Below are 20,471 nucleotides of genomic sequence, written 5' to 3' on the forward strand. Positions count from 1 at the left end.
ACATATTCCTTTTCTAGAAACTTCTGGTGTTTTTGTGTTTTTAAGATACATCTGGATGCCATCTTCGGATGAAAAGCAAGACTGGTGTGCTGTGTGTGTGGTATTTCCCTTGTCAAACCTGCACTGTTTTCTGCCTGAATAAAGTGAGTTAAATCAACAGAGGCAGTAAAGAACTCATTAAAGAAAGGAGGCAGGAAAACCAAAACAATAGCCCAGATAAGAAGTGTCCCCTGGAAGAACAGGCAGGTCTGCAGTCACACAGAAGGACTCCTCAGGAACTGCTTAGCTGGCCAAGGAATCCTACTGGGGTCTTGTGGGAGGTCAGCTACAGAAATAAATACAAACCCACCGCCTTCCCATAGCAAGGTGTGTGGGGCTGCAAGACAAAGCTCTCTGAAGCCCGCTACGTGCAGAGACTCCAGAGACAGGGAAAGCTGCTGGGGGCTGCTCTGCCAGCTCAGGCTGTAAGTGAATCCCTCGCTATGCAGAGCTGGTGCCAGTAAAACACTGGTTAGCCCTCAGTGTGGAACATGCACTCCTTTCTGTTCCATACCTTAGTCCTGCTCATTTGCCACTCTCAATAAAAAAAATTCATGCCAATTCTGTCAGTTGCAAAGCATCCAAATCACTAACCAGGAGATGGTCTCGAAGCAAAGCTCCTGTCTCATCCCACCCTATCCCACCCCATCCCTGCCTCGCTGTGTGTGCCTGGGACCACAGCCCAGTGCCGGTGGGAGGGAGAAAACAGAGGAATTCACAACCCAGGAACATATGGGGACACACAACGTGAGATCCCAGGAGAAACAGCAATGTGACTATGCTTGTAACCATGGCACCGGGCTTATTTTTAAACAAGATGTAAGGAAGAATGCCAAAGAATTTGTTTTTTTTCCCAAACCCAATTAAGCTTCCCCGAATAACCAGCTACTACATTTCTGGCTGCAAGTACTGAAGTGCTTATCCTCACCAACAGCAGCAGCCAGCAGCTGTGGCAGTAAAGAGCTCATACCATCGATGACACTCTAGATCTGCAGTTCTGCTCAGTTCTAAAAGCTCTGGTTTTAGATATAAGGTCAGCACCCCTCGCTGCAGCCTGGGTCTGCTGAAGACTTCCAGCCACTCACAGACCTCTGCCTCAAACAACAGATTCACCTCCAGCTGCAATTAAGCACTCTGCATGTAATGCCACAACTGCTTGGAAAGCATCTAAGAGGACCATCACTGACTCACTTGGCAGAACAATGTGAGGTGCTACAGTAAGATACAAGAAAGTAAAGGCTTTCTATGCTTAAAATTTGCTGTACACACACAGAATTATACACAGTGCTCTGTATATACCAATATGGAAAAAGAGAACTGTTATTTATACGATTCAAAGAGAAGCTGCTAAAGATTATAGCAAAAAATAGAAAAAAAGATATAAGACGTCGCAGTTGCCAGTGGATCTACTTCTTAGCATTGCATGAAGGATTAAAAAAGCCCCCCACCAGCAGGTTCTAAAAGTTATATGAAAAAATGAGGCACCATTACCATGAAGACAGTTTTCCATGACCTTCATTCATGCCAAGGTGGGTCACTAAATAATAATCCTTTTAAAGATATATTTGTTTAGATCAGTTTTCACACCCAAGATAGTCAAGCCGTGAAATGTAAAGCAGTAACACCTTAGAGCACTTAGGTTAGGTTACTGGTCATTGTGAGGTGAAGAAATTTGTTTGGAATTCACTTTTATTATGCGCAAACACATGGGAAAGGTGATTAAGTTCCATTTATCACTTTGTAACTAGGCTCACATTAATTTGCTGCAATGCAAAGTGAAGTAACAGAACAGGTTTGTAAACCTGAGGCTGTTAATAACTTCAAAAACTTTCTGATGAAAGCATGTTGGGACCAGCAAGCCAGACTTTGTGAGAGCATCTGAAGAGCTGCATTTCCAAAGATAAGGAAAAGAGGGAAACAAAAAAAACAGTGCAGTCCAGAAAAAAATAAACTGTCTAAGAAGTGAGACTGATACTAAAACTGTTCATTTAAGACATGGAAATCACTCTGAAGAAAGGATATCTTCTGCCTAAAACTTGGCCTGTAAAATGGTACCACTTACTCACGCCTAAGGACTGATACATGGTGCTCCCCTGAAGAATCACTTTGAAGCAACATCTTGTTGTGACCTAGCCTGGGCATTTCCAGAGCCACTCAAACCACAGCATCTGGAATACATCCTGACAAACAAACAGCATATTTGAAAAAAACCCAGATCTGCTGATCAGAATCTGCTTTCTCCCGTTTCTCAGAACTTAGAGGAACCAATTCCAGATGGCAGAATAAATTGTATTTAACTGATCTTTTCACCCATTCAAGGGCAGAGGAAACCATCAGGTCATCTCCTCTGGCTCTCCTGATGCAGGTCTTTATATTTTACCCACTTATCTCTGTAATTACTGAACTAATGTATGTGTTGATGTTTTTAGATCAGAGCTGATAACCACAAGAAAGGCTCAACTGACAGTCTATTTTCATAGTTAATCACTCCATTGTTATAAACATATTTAAATTTGAAATAAAACAAATCTGACTGTGGCTTCTAGCTGTTGGGTCACGCTGTAGTTTTATTTGTGAGATTATAGAGCTCTTCTGCAACTGGCACTCACCCTGCAGGAGCATGTGTTCTAAGCAAGTCACCTCCAGCCTTGCCTTCATAAATGGAGTCCTTCAAACCTGTAGGACTTAATTCACATGGGTTCCCTGACATGCAAAAGATCTGTGAAAGCACAGTGCAGCTCCAAAACCTGTGGTATACGCTATCTGCCTTCACTTAGTTATCTGTTTGCATATAATTTAAAAGAAGTTACCTTTGAAAGCTCTACTTTCCTATCAAATTTGGCCACAGCCGGCCAACAAGTTCAAAATCAAGGCCAAGGCAGACAGAGTTAATGTGCAATAAGACACAGAGACGTGGTGTTATCACACAACCCTTCACCGCCAGAAGAAATTAATTCAGTAATTAAATATGATCTGCTATTGAGGCTCAATTCCTGCAGTCAGTTTATTCACAAAGGAAGCAATATAAAAACCTAACAGCAACCACACGCTCCAAAAGCCACATGTGAATTTGCCATCACAAAAAAAAGCAAAGGCCAAGACTAGGTAAGTAAATAAATCAACTGTCCCCTCGCCCATCCTGTGTTGAAATGAGCAAGGACAACGTGTTCCTGGCTATCACTCCATCTGGGGAGGCTGAGGGCGGGGAAGGGAGACAAGGTCCACACACACAAAGATTGCAGGAACAAACCATTAACAAAGAGGATGGGAAGTCACCTATTGCAGCCATTTTATCACAGTAACTCACGTCCAATGTAATGTTAAAAAGGAGCTGCCAAAACAACGTGACTTATAATTAGCCACAGATTGCACTTCTCTGCAACAAAACAAATTTAATATCTTACTTATCCACAACCAGCCAGGTAATGAATGTCCTGAAAAATGCTTAAGTGTAACACTAAAAGAAGGGTGCAGATTGTACAAAGAAAAATCACCACAACAATGACATATAAATTCTTGAATATCCTCTATCCCACAGCCATGTTCTCAAAAGATTATTTTACTCAGCAGCAGCCACTCCACAAATTACATCATACTTTAAGTCTCTAAAATAACCTGTCTAAATGTACATACACAAATATGAGGATCACTTCTATTCTTACCATAACAAAGCCATGAGAATAGCTCAGAGTCAGCTCAAGGATAAAGGGAAAGCTGGCTGAGCAGCCAGGCCCTGTGATACATTTGCAATTACAATGCGCTGGGATACCTTTACAATTACAACAAATGAGGCTCAGGAGGGGACAGCCACAGCAGAGCACACAGCCACTGCACGTACTTCACTTCCAAACCTTTCTTCCTTTTCTATCCCTATTTGCATTGTGGCATTCAGAACATTACAGAAACTAGAAAACAGAGAACTTAAGAATACCACACTGATAATGCAGGAAGTCTTTATAAAAGGAGAAACCTCTCTCTATGAGAAATTCCCTTCACTCTTGAAAGAGTGGCCTTAAGAGTGCTGGAATTTAATCACTTGACAGACTTACGTCATGTTTACTTGAAGATAAGTTACATGGCTTGAAACAAATCTGACAATAATCTGCTTCAGTCCCCGCCTATTGCAGCACTGAAGAACTTGGTAAAAAAAATAATTAATTTACACCGCACGCTGCAGAACAGAGACAATAAAAATAAATTAGGCATTATTCATGCACTGATAGTAACTTAGCAAAAAGGCCACATCAGCATACGCCTGTAAATCTGGTTTGCAACCTTCTGTGAACATATGGATGGAGGCCCAAGTTACAGCTTTTCAGCTCAGCTCAGAAGCATCAGATTGGCAGAGCACGATGAAGCTCTAACTGGTTAAATGAATGAAAGCGCTTTAATCCCTTGAGAAGGCTAAGGCCCCTTAGGTTGATAAGATTTTTATTTATTTATTTATAAATACAGCATCTGGTCCCTCCAGGAAATAGCCTAAGATGCTCTCAAAGCTTCTTTAACCTTCAACAGGCGCAACAACTGTCATACAAAGCAGGTTTCCCTATTTTCTTTCAACAAATTGGGTTTTGGTTTTGGTTTTATTTATTTGCTTGTTTAAACCAACTTTGCACTGGGCTGGTAAATAGCAAGTGTTGGCAGCGCCTGCGCAAACAGTTTCTCTGGCTGCAACTCAAAGAGGAAACAGAAACCAGCTTAGCCTGGCAGTAATTAGTTTTCTGAATTAGTCTTCAGCCAGAGCTATTCCCTCCCTGCCTGCTTTACTACCTGGTGACAAGAATGCTTCCGCTGCACAAGGGAAGAGAAGGAAGACAAGAGAGATCACTTTCTGCATAAGAATTGTTATTTATATTAGTTTTACAATGCTGAAACTGTAGCCTAACTTTCAGTAGGCAAATGGGCTACAGTTATGTTAAACTTTGCGCTCTTTTGTCATGAACCAGTAAAGGCCCAACCTGCACAGTGAAGGAAGCACAGACTTCTCCACCAACATTTCCTACTTTACAGCAAACCCCAAGTATGGGATCGGGCTGCTCAGAGTCAATGTTCTCTCTCTAACCACTAAATCATATCCAGATTCTAGAATGTACCTCAGCTGTTAAGAATGGAAATTATGGTTAAGACAGAGCTATTTGATTACTCTCTGCATTAATGACTTTTCCTTTGGTTCAGCTATTTTTTCAGGAAAAGTTATACATCAATGAAAAGTTGATCAGAATGTACAATTCCTTTAAGCACATACCTCATCTCCTCATATTTTCAAAACTCCTACATGTTAATGTGAAGTATTTCATAATACTTATTAGAGAAAGGAAAATTACTGCTCAGCTTTGAGTCAGCCAAGCAATTAAGTACGAGCTTGGTGAATTTAGCTCAGAGATACTGGGATGTGAGGAACAGACTTGCCAGAGATTCCTAAGACAGTTGGGGCTTGCGTGCTCTTTTCACCTAGTTGTCTTTGAGGAGTAAATTATAGAAATCTGAAATATGGCTCTTTCTGCTTTGGAATATCCAGATAGAGGTATACTACTTCAGCTTGTGTGTTCACTACACTTTGATTTGCTTTCGCTTTGCTTTGACTCCTATAGAATCTCAGGGAAGAGAACTAGAAAATCACAACTACATGAATTGCTCCACCATTTTCAAGTTTTCCTTACAAAAAAAATTATGACTATGAAGAACTACATTGATTTAATCGCCTGGAACTTATTCTCTTGAAATTGAGGGGAACCAAAAAAAAAGAGAGCTGTAGCTGACTTGCAGCAAATCTATTGCAAGCATTCTTCTGCAGCCACCTGCTCAGCTGACTTACCATATACCTTTAAGCACTGCCTGTTTTGATATTAAACTTTTTTTTAAGTGTCAGATATCTTAGAAAAATAACGCCTGCACAGCAATGCAAAGCTTTCTGCATCTTTTCATCTCCACATCCACTGCATTGCTCAATGGAACCTAACATGGAATACTCTCAGGCATTTGAGAATATGCAGGTGATCATCTCTAAACTCCGTGTGCTTTCTCCTGTGGAATTTCTTTTCTCAGAGCAGCATCTGAATGAGCATCCCATTTATTTGTGTCACCACTATTCTTCCTAAAGGTAATGCAATTAAGGAAAGATCTTTCAGGATTCTTTCTTCGTACCTAAATAATCAGGAATAGAAATGTAACACCAGAAACCTTGTTTATTACTGAATCTATATCACTTTCCCATAGAAGTTAGGGGGGGACTGCACATGTGGACCATGTAGGTAATCCTAATTTTCAGTGCACATTGTGACGCAAAAACAACCCTGACAGTTTGAACTGAAAAATGTTCCAGTAAAGCACAACTGTTGGGAAATCCCAATTTGACAAATTTGAAATGCTTTGAACACAGTATTCACAGGATCAACAAACCTCAGTCAACTTTGTGTTTTTGTAATACAGAAAAGAAGAAATTGTGAGATATATGATTTGGTAAACATGCTTCTTTGGCATATCAGCACTTCTTAGCATATCCTCTTGCTTCTTGATAAGCCAGACTGGGCAGAAAAACACTGTATGATTTAGCTTTGGTTGCTTAAAGTATCATCAAAAATGAATCAGCTGCTAAGAAAAAATCTGAACAGATCAATTCAAGATAAGTCCGATTAAAAACATTCTAAAATCAAAGTTGAAGAAAAAAACCCAACAGACTGAAATACTCCACACCCTAAGATCACACACAAAGATCAACAAAGTTGAGCCACATCTGAAGTCCATTCTAGAATATAATCTTAGCTAATGAGCTGTGTCTTACCCATATATGAATTTGCCCTTGAGGACATACTTTTCCAGTTAAGCATTTTAATAAGACTCCCAAATGAGCTCTTGTCTGTCATGAATTCATTGTTCTGCTGAACTGCAATCTTACTCTGCTGGAGGCTCACTGTTTTTGAGATGCAATTCCCAGCAGTTGTTTTCCTCATATCTGTAATCAGCACAGCACAGCTAAGAACTTTCACTAAGTATTCAATAGCAGTCAGTCTGAGCTGCAAGAAAGATGAATGTGGGCAGCAGCACAGTCAGGCGGCAGCGTGCCTCAGAGCCAGGACACTTGGAGGGAAGTCCTGTGCTGAGTACAAACACCACCAAGCCTCTCATCTTCTTGTGTAACGTGTTACCTAAAAGTTCCTGCTGTCAGTATAGATGTGAAACAAGTGACGTGCTGGGAAGCGCTGCAGTTAATCTGAAGAGCTACAAAAAAACAGGAAGAGTTAAAAACCAGTAGACTTGAACCCTGTCCATTTAACACTCATATTCCTCTGCACTGACACAGGCATGTAAATTATAGATATGCATCACTGTCACACTGTGCTAGGAATTGCCCCAAACCTCAAACTACTATTTGATGATTCAACAGGAAGACTTAAGGCAAACAGAAAGCAGGAGAGGAAATACTAAGTTTAATCTTATCTATTTAAAAAACAAAATTTGGGACTTTACTAAAATCAAACTGTGGTATGAATGGTGTATCTTCATTCCCATTGCCACTACAAGAAAACACGTGCCAGCCCATATAACATTCATACAAACAGAAAAGGTACACAACACAATTACTTAAAAAAAAAAATGCTTAAAGCAACAAAACTTAGCTCTCTGCAAAGAATGAAAACGATACATCAGTTCTGAATTTAGGAACAGCAGCCAAGTAACATAACACATCACCAACAGAACACGTAAATCCTGGGTGATCAGTGGCATTATATGACTACTCCTGTTGCTGCCTATCACTACTCGAGAGAACAATCAATTATTGAACTGTTAGCTTTCTAAAGACACGGCCCTGAATAAGGCAGGAGAACTGCAGAGAAATCTCTCACAAGCTCAGCTTTTACTTAGCATGTTTGTAATTCTTGCAGTTATGGAAAGGACAAACTACATCCAAGCTAATAAAACCATATGGTCTTCAACAAAACACTGGCAAAACATGATAGAATAAACACTGTCAGATTGACCATTTTGTACTGGTACTGTAAAGATCTCTCTATAATATGCAAAACTGCACAGGAAGAGCTTGCCTAGAAGTTTTTTACAAGACTGACCTCAAAAAGACAGCTAGAGCATAAATTTACATTACCTGAACCAAGGAGACAGAGAAGCTTTGAGCATTAGCAGAAGTTACAACTCCTTAATCAAAAAGCAGACACAGAAGCAGCGGGGAAATCTTACCAGAACTCGATCTCCAATTTTGAGCTCCCTTTCTCCTTTCTTTAGTGATCCAGCTTCAGACAGATTTGATACAGATCCACTTGCAGTTTTTGAAAGATTGCTAAACTGAGAAGGAGTAGAATGTTCTTTAGCAGCAAGTGGCGATGTTTTCTGTGGAATTCCTGTTGGGGGAAGTGCAGCAGGGGATGCGGACACCACACTGGCAGTTGATGTGGAGGTTGGTGATGTAGCTCTAGATGCATGAGCTGTCTGAGTACCATTGGCTTCATCTTCTGTCAGCACTTTCCTCGACAATTTTGATGGTCTTGTAAATATTCCCCTCAAGGGTTCACATTGGAAATAGCGAACTCCAGCCACAGAGCCATCATTTTTACCAATTGGTTCGTCTAGAACAATCCCTGCCCACTGTCCTGGAGCAAACTGTGTTTCACCAAGGAACTGAATAAAGCCAGGTTTATTTCCATTGACCCAAACACGCTCGCCAACTCTGAAATCATCCACAAAGTCATCATGTGCGTCTGCAGTGGTTGTGTTTGAGGACTTTTCACTGGAAGGTGCCTTTTCTCCTGGAGCTGGAATTGAGCACAACGAGAAAGCAACAAGAATAAAATACACTCATAATTCAGAAAAATTGTATCTCAAGACTTTCTGCAATTTGCAAGCTTGTTTTAGGGTATTAAAAGTATTTCAGATGTTTAACCAATTCAAAGAATTATCAAATGTTATGTGCAATTATGTTATCTGAACAGTATAGTGCATAATTTAAAACACAGTTATTTTAGGGAAAATGTTCAACAACAAAAACAAAGGTAGGCTTGCTGTACTGGTAGAAGTGTGGTGATCCCAGATAATAAGTGTAATAATGTAAGTACTTAATACTTACAGCAGATACTTTCCCTCTACCTGCAACATGCTGAAATCTTTTCAGTTAGAGGAAGCAGGGATATGCCAGGATCAAAATGGTTTTTCTTGCGTCTTTTTTTTTTTTACCTCTATGCTTTCAACAGTGCAGCATTTAAAAAAGTTTGTTTTGAACCAAGACTGCATTCAACTACTAAGATTTTTTTTTTGTATGTTTAATAGTTGTTTTTGTTAGATCAGAAGTACAAACAGAACTGTTTTAGCATAAATACAAGGAATGTTGTGGGCTCATAGATTTCACCATATTTTTTGTTGGAAGATGAATAAGGGAAAAGTTAAGATATGAAATATTCTTTACCAGTTGCAACAGATGCAGGTGCTTTCAGTAATGTACTTCCATGCTTGATGGTCTTTGATGGAGCCTTAAGTCCACTCGGTTTTAACATACTCATTTTTCTGTGATACCAGCGTTAACCCTCTTTGTCTACAGCAACTACCTCTTTCCCAACATGGATACAATAGAATTGCCTCTGTCTTCCAACTCTAGGGTAAACCTGTATAGAAACATGTAAGAAACTGTAATTAGACATGAAAGAAAATCAGTATTTTAAGTCCTGTAGAATATAGAAGTTAATATATAACTCAGTTTAATGAATGCTGCTGCGTTCATCTTGAGCTTTAAACTAAGAGGCTATTTTAAGAAAGAAAAACAAAGTCCATAACAGCATTACTAACAACATTACGCAGAGATAGAACTGCTCTGCGCACCCTACTGTTTTCAGTCACATTTTTCAAGCGTTGCAATATCCCAGCAAAAATAACTTGAGACTAGAAAACAAACTGCAAGAGGGAGCAGGGAATGCCAAACAGAGAATGTTAAGCTAAAAGGAATAAAATTTTAAGAGCTGGAACCAAAAGCTAAGGCCGATCAGCAGCGCGAGGCAGTGGGAATCATGTCTGAGATCACAAGGTATGTTGGCTCACAGTCCCAGCTACACTCTGGGAAGAGGAGGAGGGACGGTTCCCCGCGTGGCCGACTCGGACACCAGCTGTAAGGTTTGCAGGGAACAGTGCCACGAGGTTTTTGCCACAGAAGGCATCTTCCTTCTGACACAAAAGCTACAGCAAGCTTTTTCATCTGTACTGTGAATTCAAATGGCACGAATCTAAACAAAAACCTGGACGAAAAAAGAAACACGGGCATGGGGCAATAAACTGTTTGCTCAACAGTTTGCTCAGGACATGACAAAGATGAACCACAAAGCAGCTCCCAGCCCTGCCATGCACTCAGTTTTGAAGCCACCCCAGAGCTGCCCAGTTGCAGACTGCCCAGAGGCAGTACACACAGCACACACCACGCATTTCAGGACAAGAGAAACACCACTCAGAGAAGGGACTGCTGGAAGGCAGCCTACAGAAGAAACAAGCCATCCATGTCTTTGATCAGGATAAATTTTCTCTCTCCTCTATTATTAATCACCAGTACATTAGTGCTCCTAAAAATCAATTCACTGTGAAAAACTGTCAGTCACACTGCCTTGTGAATCTGAACAGCAAAGTGAAACACTGCTATGGCTGTTTCAAGATTGGCTGTGCCAAATTCAAGTCATTTTCCTAACAAGTCTGCAAAAACACTATACTTTAATTAGTATTAATTACCACCTTGGCTGCATGATTTGTCTACGATTTAAGTTATACTCCACAAAAACTCTAAGTAGCACAGGGCAGATTGCTAAACTCTTTTTCTAGCAGTACCAGAAGTATGTCACACACCCATCTGCAGTTATGGCTACCAAAGAGACATTTCTTCATTGGTTTTGCAAGATGCATAGCAGTTTACTGTTAGCATTTAAGTGAGAGCTCTCACGTTCACAAACATGAAAACAACGAGTTGTCAGTCCAAAATCAAAGCAGAGGGACAGACCATAAATGTGAGTAAGCTGCAGAAGAGCTGATGCACACCGTGATACAGAAGAACAGCAGAGGACCACATAAGGTGCCACACTGGACACGGAACAAGCACTTGGTATTTTCCTTGTACTACACACCTTCCTTTCTGATAAGTTGGGAGTGCATTGTATTTTTCCATATTCTCATCTTTTTTCTCTCCCATACACCTGCAATTTTTCCTTGTGCTGAAGGCCCTTTTTCCTCCCTACTGATGCCAGGCTCTCCATGTATGCCCCTGTTTTTTTCCTCTACCCATCAAAACCCACAGAACAGGACAAGCCCACACAATAAGGAAGGACAGAAATGCAGGAAATATCAAGGTCAGGTCTTTTCAGTTCAAATACTCCTTTTTTGTTGTCAACGCAGCACTTACATTTAGCCCCCATTTCCTGACATAGCATTCAGCACTGCTCAGTTAGTAACCATTTATATTGTGCATGGGAAAGAATATTAAACAAAAAGAAAAACCAACCACGTTTAAACACCCCCCCAAAACAACATCTCATTGGTGTCATGTAAATATTAATTGATACATGTATAACAAGCCTTCGGGCAACAGAAAGCCAGAGCATTCTAATACTGCATTTCCTGGCTCAGGGTACTAATTCATATTTTAATCCCACTCTCCACATCATGGGTTATGTATCTGCTGTGTCATTTGCCTTTTTCAATACACAAGCCTTCAACTGGGCCAGAAGTAACACAACCCTCCGCACTGTCATACCCTGATTTTGGGGTTAGTGAAATTGTAGCTCAGTGCAATAAACTGCTAAAATGCAGCGCAGTTTGATAAACTGCTGCCTTATTGCAATAGTGAAAATGCAACTTTCAATCTTTGAAAGAGGTAGGACCTTGACAGGAGCACCTCTAAACAGAATTCATCAAACAGCACATAAGTTTCTATCAAGGGACTTTAGGCATGACGCACTTGAGTGTTTCCAAGAGGCTCCAGATGTCAATTACCTCAATGTCATTACCTCATCTGAGTGCTTATAAAAGAGGACAGCTAGCTACTTGTCTCAATTTGTTTGCATTGCTCCTCTGAACCTTTCTCAGCTCTCCCAAAAAAAGAATTTTACCCCAGAATATGAAAGAAAAACAAAGCATGTTTTCATTCAGACCTTATATGGACTGCTAATGAAACACACATGTGAAATGCAAATAAACACATGGATTTGTGGCCAAGCTTTCCCAATCATTTCAGAAAACACGCCTTAGCAAAAGAAGATTTTGTACTAAAAAGCAGTGTTCCTGCTCTTAGCTCTGCAGCAAAGCAGAATACTTTCTGAAGAAGAAACAGCCATCCACCACTGTTTCTTTCAAGACCACATTTTAACAACCGGGCACTACAAAAGAATTAATGCATAATTACATGCAAAAAAAAAAGAAAGACAAGGTTCAAGTCTCAGCTCACTCCACTTCAGAACCCCACAGTCACTACAGGAATGTAACAGCACCAACTGTTCTTGTCACAGAGCTGACATCTGACAGCATGCTGCCATCAGAGCACTCCTTCCTCAGCTCAGGTGAAGCACAACGCTTCGCTTCGTCCACAAAACATTTGAAACTGCGACTTGATCACTTGAGGAGGAAACACTTGCAAACATCACTACCTGCAGGCACTGTGTTTCCATGGAGAGAAGCAAGCTGTCTGTCCATTTGGTGAGGAAACAAAGAGGACTTTCTAGCTCAGAGTTGTGATGTTTGAATGGACTCACGATGGACTGCATAACCCCGGTCCTCTGCAGGCAGACACACACAGTCTGACTCTGAGCAGTGCTCTCTGAGGCTGGAATGCTATTCTCTTGTGGTCTATTTGTGTAATAAAGTGAAACAATTACTTTAATCAATGATCATCCAGTACGGGCCACACATGGCTTCTACAAAACATTTCAACTTAAAAGATAATATTAACTCAGTTGATATCACTAAATAACTGATACTGTTGGCAAATGCCTTTCAAAGCCAAAACATTGCTAAGCTCAAAGAAGAGATGGCTGCAAACTGTTAGTTCTGATCAGAATACCAATTCTTTGCAAAATACATACCAGTATTAAGACTAAGAAATATGTAATAAATATTCTATAGGGGCTGTGTAGAATAGTCAGTACTGCTGAGTAACTCCAAGGGAGATGTAACCAGAGAAGATCCTTGCAGCAGTCAAGTACTAAGTAACTCAAAGGCAAATTCTTATCATACCATATAATGTACAAAATAAACTGGAAAATGCATTCTGTAGGAAAATGACACAGAAAATAGATTTCAAATACCTCCACTGTTCAGAAACGTCTTGCCTAATAGAAAAAATACAATAACAACTGAGTAAGAAAGATAAAAATGAAGTGCTATCTCTGAAAAGACAGCCTGAACAGCATTTCTGTAATACCCATTTCACACTCCTGATGCTCATCCCACAATTGCCAAGCTTATGAATCATTCCTCAAAAATCCTGACAATGGTTCAGAGAAAGCAGCTTGGAATTTTGGAATCCTTCACAGTTACAAACACAACTCCTAAAATTACTGCATTCTTTAAGCAGAGTGCCAAAGCCAAATAATTTACAGTACAAGCATTTTAGGTATGATTCAGATCTAATTTTTATCACAGCTCTAAAAGTTGTGTTTGTGGTCTCCTAGACTTGCATTACACTTCTGGGGAAAAAAAAATAAAATAAAAAATGAGTGTATATATTTCCAAAAGTATTTAAAATAATGCTTTCAAAATAGAGACTTTTGGAAATCAAACACAATTGAAGAATGCAACCATGCTTTGGCTCTGAAGAAACAAATACCTTCACGTCACACCGCCGTTTGCTTCTTGTTACCTCTTGAGGAATGCTTCTCTCTCTGCAAGAATGTGCCACATCACAAGGCCAACTCCTGACAGGTTCAAACAGGAATGTGCCAAATTCATCCATATCATGCCCACTGTCCAGAGTGGGCCATATGCACCAGCACCCTCACTGCAACACATGGGACATGGGGACAGAGCAGAAGGATAAACTGCAGGAAGCAGCTGGGCTCACACGCTCTCCCTGAGCAGCATTTCCCATTGCCACCATCTTGCTTCATTTCCAAGAAGGAATGTGAAGTCCTCTAGAACCACATATTATGCAGCCAAATGCCTGATTTTTTGTAAAACCGTAGTGTCAGCACACCCAGGGCGGGGGAGCTGAACCTGATCCCAGAACAATTACCTTCTCCTGCTCACAATGCCTTCTCCACCAGGTTTAGGTCTGTTGGAGATAGCTCATACTGCCCTACCAAATGCACTGAATTACCATCATGAATTTTTCCAAGTGCTGAATTACATTTAAACGAAGTAATTCCACAGCACACATTATAAATGTCATGCTAAGCTTCAAAGTCAGTTCTGAAACAACAACTACAAGCAGTTAAACCAAAAAGTTGGATTTTGAAGCCTTTGTGCCTTAACTCCTCAGAACTTCTCCCTCTTGCTTCACAGAACGAGCCATTTACAACTTGAAACCCATTTAAGACATAAACACAGCCATGCTGGAGCTATCAACTACAACAAGGTCACTTTGCATCAAGCCACTGAAGCCAATTACTGAAACTCCAAGTGAACTCTCTGAACTCAATGCTCAAGACTTTGTGCAAACCCAACATGTACTGCCAGCTCCAAAACGTTTACTGAACGAGCAGCAACTTCAGACTAAAAGAAACCAGAAAGAGCACTGCAGGCCTTTGATAACTAACAAAGCAAGTCACAGACAGCAAACAATGACAGAACTGACGTGAGAGCCTCTGTATAGTCACTTTTAAATCAAACTGATTACTCAATTGCTGCTTAAGAATTTAACTGTACTGCTCAGTGACCAGACTGCGGGATGACAGAAGCATCTTCAGGTATCATCTAAATAGGAAACAGAAGATAAGCACGATGTCAGAATTTAAGATTTCAATAGAATAAGAGTTGGCATTTTAGAGTGTACATTTGATTACTCATTCAACACTCAGCAATTAGAAGAAAGGGAGCATTTAAGCATTACTGAGACTTCAAAAATGTGATTTCAGTTTTATTTTGTCTCTTAGAAACCATGGATTTTGATGTCAATTAAGCAAGTAATATGATGACCTGAGTATACACAAGTACGTTACTACAATAAAAAAGACACCAAAATAACATAAACATTTAATTAAATGCTGCATTATGCTAAGTGCAACTAGATCATATTTATTTGGCTTAGTAGATGCTCCGCTTACTGCCAGCACCAAAACACGAGGGCTGGTACATGCCTATCAAACCACTGCTCTATGCCTCACTTCTAAGAGTAGAAAAAAAAGACTAAGTAGCACAAGTAAGCAAGAAATAAAAGGAGCCCATACCTTTCTTTTAGATCTGTTATTTACAGATACCGGTATAAGAATTTAATAATAAATAATAAATTCAGCAAGAAAATATGCAATAATATCCCTTAGTTCACATGCAATCATCCTTCTTATAACACAAATATACTCTACTTCTGCTCATTCCAGCCCTACTCAACAAAACCCTCATATGAATTTTAGACAGATATACCCTTGAAAAAGCCAACACTCATCCAATGGGAATCACATACGCTGTTAAAATTCTTCATATTAATTTGAATTTTATAAATGACATACTCTTGAAGAAGAATAAATTATCTCTGATAATTTATTCGTTATGCCTAATTAAATTAGAGAGAACAAAATCAATCCTTTGCTCTTCTGAAGTGCCTTCAAAGATGCTACCAGGATGATTCCAGGAAGTTTCTGCTGCATGCAGTGTTTTAGTGCACGTGCAGCTCAACACACAATACAGCTTACTTTGGCCACCAAAACAACACTTTTAGCAGTATCACTGATTTGATGAACATAACTTGAAACAAAGAGTAGCTGACAAATTATTCAACTGGAATTGCATCTATCTGACCACCAGCAGAGATCCTGAGAAACACCTTTCAACTCTATTTTGGAGAGCACCTGTACAAAGAAGCATCACTTAGTCTGCAGCACCCAGCATGTTCAGTAAAACATAGACAACCAGAGGATATTTGAAACAATTCCAACACCGTAATGCAAGCACAGGGCCTTGTCATCACTCATCCCACTATCAGGCAGCCATCACAACAAGGTGTAAGGACATCCCCCTAAATACCTTCTGATTTTCACTGACTTCAAGGAGGGAATCTCCATGCCTTTTGTAACTCAGAAGAAACTCTCTTTTCTTGTACCTTTAGAAGGAGGGGGGAAAACCACACTTTACTGTTTGGGAATCCATCCAAAATTGTATTCTTAGAGGTTTCACAGAAGTAGGCTAACATTACAACAATGCTATGAGAAGCCTTTCATTCAAGCTTTTATGTGGCTTACAGACTTTAATTCTGCATCAAGGACATTCTAAGTCACTTCACCTTATCATTCTGTAAGTTGCTCTGGTTATTCAGATCCCCAAGTGCCTTGAGATCCTCAAGGATTCAAGGACGAAGACTTTGGCTATTGAATATGAAGCACAAATATGAGAGGATGTCTGCAACAGTAAAAAATTATTTTTGGCCAGCAGTATGGTAAATAATTCTTTCTCAATCTATGTTGCTATTTCTAAGCACAGTCTGTTCAATTTTTTAGGAAGATTCCCATTTTTAATTAACAAAGGAACAGCTAATAACTATTCAAAAGCTTTAAAAAAAAAAAACAACAAAAACACAGAAAATACAATGCAAACCCTACCACTTCTCAGTTGTCACTGTACACATGCGTGACAAAAACATCACTGCTATGGTCTATTATAAGACCAGAAAGCATGTGATCCTTCCAAGCACACATCATTCTCTACAGAATAAGCCAAGGATTAAGAAACACAGGAAGTTTTCACCTGGGAAAGTAAATAATTACCTCTCCTGATAAGCCTGCTATCTCTGCTTACTGCCTTTCCTACATTTTTCCAAGGAAATTCCTCACTGCCTTTCTTCAAACTGCCATTTTGAGAACAAGAAGAATAATTTGCTCAGCTGCCAGCTCTGCCTTGTCCTGATACATCTTAACCAACTTCGTAATTGAGTTTAGTCCACAATGACAATATTTGTGAATAGTAGAGCATAAAGTTTACATTCTTTGAGATCTATAGTTTAAGCAAAAGTTTGAGAAGGAAAATACTATCTCCTGTCAGCCTCAAACCAAATGCATATAACTGATAACTTCTAACTGATACAACAAAGGTGCTTCTTTTTATAGTAAGAATTTAGTTTCCATAGACTTGGGTGAAACTGTAACTGTTTCACACTCCTTACAAACATCAAGTCAGAACTCCCTTTTTAGCTCTTTGAGTTCGGAGCCTTTTAAATTAGCACCATGACTGCTATAGGGCTAGCATATAATAAATACAAGTCCAAATACAGAACTTAGATAAACACTGCTCTGATTTAGTGGATGCTGTAGTCAAGCAGAGCCGCAGGTTAAGTCAGATAAGCTAACTCTATCAATACTGAGTTTGCTTCTCCACCTTGCAGTTTTCTTTCAAAATAAGCTAAAAATATGGATAGTGGGATTATAAAGATCAGGAAAACTGAACAGCTTTTAACAGTGTTTCTCCTAGAAATAGAAGGAATGGTTAGTAGGCATTATTCCTGAAGCTTATAGGTTTGTACAAAGAGTTGTCCAGATGGAAAACTGCTGAACAGGTGCTAGGGTAGAAATGTGTACATCTTATGTGTATCTTAGGTACACCTTTAAATTCTTTTAGTCCTTCTGAGGCCAGGATCCAAGACACCAGATCTGTGGGTATTTCTAAGGGTCAGTGGTGCTATTCAAAGTCATGCAATTGCAACATCATGCTGCAAAAATAAACACATACACAGAGCAGCCATACTAATGGATGTTCAGAATCACTGGGGACACTGTGCAGTGATAGAACTGGCTCCAGTTCTTCTGGTTGAGAAGAATGAAATGGTTGCTCCAGCAGAAACTGGCATCTGGCTGAGGGCAGCTGAGATTACAGCTAATGCAGTATATAATTGCCTTTCATTAAATAACAAAACACCATCCATCCGAGGCATTTCTAAACATGCCAGTCCAATAAGGATTCCAGCGCGTTACTTTTTAGATGTGCCAGCAGAGCCAGTAGTCCCTAAGGAATGCCAACAGATCAAACAAGAGCTGCATTCACACATGGTCACCATGTTCAAACATTAGAAAACTCGCATTTAACATACAGAGTTAACATCTGACCCGAATGTTTTAGAGAGAGAAAGAAAAGCAGTTCTGAAAAACTACACTGGCAAGACAGATAGCTATTTCTTTAGAGAGAAGCTCTGTTTTGAAATATTCACAGTCACTCCTCCAAAACAACTTCAGCAGGGCTAAAAGAATAAACGGAGGAACACTGAGGGAATTATCCAAGCCAAGTAAATAAAAGCTATCCTGGGTACTCACGTTCAGATTATAACAGATAAGAAATACACAGGAGCTCAGGAAAGCCACAGTAAGCATACAGACACTGCTCTTTCTTAGAGTATTTTCATGGGAGGAAAGAGATTACTTCTGACAGGACACCTCTGTGATGTTGATACAAGGCACACTAGAAAGCTGAAAAGATCTCTTTAAAAGAAACCATACAAATAAATTATGTAAACCTAATTCAATCTCCCTCCCTACGGACACAGATGTTTCAGGTCACATTTCTGAGGTTTTCGGCCTCAGCCAACACAGCCCTGTCCCTTCGGCACACTTCAGCACATGCAGGAAATTTGCTGAAGAATTTCACCCACGTGAAGTGGGTGGGAAGAGAACCCCAACACACCGTGACTTCAAACAGAGACAAACCTCCGCCCATTTCCCTGTCATTCCGCATTCCGAACACGATGAAGGATTTCTGTCAGCACCTGAACAGTTCTGCGTTCCTCACAATAAAACGCTCTGTAGTAAAACGGGGGGGGGGGAAAGAAGTTTACCTTTCCTCCCCTGCCTGCAATTTGCCATGGTGTCACACACAGCAGCAGGTGCACTGACACAGGCCCCAGGAGCACGGCTCTGACGCTGCCACACGCATCCCTCTGCGCTTCAAACGCGTCCTTGCACAGCAGGAGGCACAAAGCTCCTTCCTTTCCCGCATTTCTTCTCTCTCCCTACACGCTCACAGGTTGGGAGCCGTTCTGCCCAGCGATGTGAAGCAGCTCCCGAACTTCCCCAACTCCCCACCAGACGCTGCCTGCGTTCTGCCTGACTGAACGCGTGGGGGGGGAGGGGGGGACTTCACTTTACAGTCGTATTTTTAAGCATGACACAATCCCAGACCAAATATTCCGCCTCGTGCTATTCCAGAGGAGGTACGCACAGAGACTTTCGGCTTTTTTTAATGATTATTTTAAGGAGGTTACAAGGAACGCAAAAGGCAGCAGGCACAGGGCAGGTGAGGCGCGCAGCCACCCGCGGCGCCGCGCCGAGGCACCGAGGGCAGTGACACAGCGAGAAGCAGACGGGGCACGGCCACGCATCCCCCCCACCCACAGAGCTGGGAGCCCGAGCGCCGCCGGCCCCGCGAGGGCTGCGGAGGAGCGCGGTGAGCCCGGCAAGCCCCGGCACACAGCCTGGGAACCGGCCGAACCGGCCGCCGCCGCCCGCGGCCCTGCCAGGGGAGCGCCGGGCACGTGCGGACGGGGCTCGCGGCAGCCGCAGCCCACGGCCGCTTCACGCCGTCCCCTCGCCGCCTCGCGGACCTTCCCCCCTTCTCCCTCGGCGCGGCGCGGGCCCGAAGCGGAGGCCCCGAGGCGCGCCCCCCACCCGTCCCCTCAGGCGCGGCCGCCGCCGCCCTCCGCACGCGGGCCCCAACGGCGGCCTCACCGCTGCCTCCGCACCGCCGCCGCCGCCTCCGCTTCCCCTCCGCCGCCTCCTCCTGCCCCTCTGCGGCGCCGCTCCCGGCTCAGCTAGGCGGGCGGGAGGCGGGGCGGGGCGGGCGGACAACGTCTGCCGGGCCCGAGGCTCCGCGAGGCGGGGACTGCAGCAGCAGCGGGAACCGCTCCCCCTGCCGCGCTCCGGCGCTGCTTTTTCCCCTCCTCTCTCGGTCCCCGTCCTCTCCTCTCGCCGCCTTTGTCTCCCCCCCGCTTTGTTCGCCCCGGGGCAGTGCCCTTCCCTTGGGGCAGAGAGTGTCAATGGACGAGGGGAGGAAAAAGGGTGGGGAGAGCAGACGTGATCTCTCAGCTTCACACGACAAGCAACCTCAACGTGTGCCGCTTTCTCCATTTTCCTTTTGTCCTCAGGCCCAGAAGTGTTATAATTCCTTCTCTCTCTCTCCCTCTGAGTCGGCACTGTGCTTGTGGAACACCATTCTCCCGTTGGTGATGCTGAAATGGCTGAGGAGCGGCTCCGCCCCATCGACAACGATTTAATAGCAGTTCTCGAGGCTGAATCAAAGAGCTCTGCTCCACTTCCCTGCTCTCACACAGCTGA

At 41.9% G+C, this 20,471-nt stretch overlaps 1 protein-coding gene across 1 annotated transcript in view; it reads right to left on the reverse strand.

Moving 5' to 3' along the window:
- CLIP1 (CAP-Gly domain containing linker protein 1) overlaps positions 1-20,211 on the reverse strand; it is a 63,728-nt gene extending 43,517 nt beyond the window's left edge. The window contains 3 exon segments of the mRNA XM_085238550.1: positions 8,233-8,804; positions 9,452-9,647; positions 19,866-20,211. Of these exon segments, the coding sequence (XP_085094676.1) occupies positions 8,233-8,804; positions 9,452-9,545 (666 nt within the window). The 5' untranslated portion in view covers positions 9,546-9,647; positions 19,866-20,211.
- Positions 20,212-20,471: the final 260 nt, after the last annotated feature.

Source organism: Meleagris gallopavo, chromosome 17 (genome assembly GCF_905368555.1).
Source record: "Meleagris gallopavo chromosome 17, MGAL_WU_HG_1.1, whole genome shotgun sequence".
Classification (NCBI taxonomy): domain Eukaryota; kingdom Metazoa; phylum Chordata; class Aves; order Galliformes; family Phasianidae; genus Meleagris; species Meleagris gallopavo.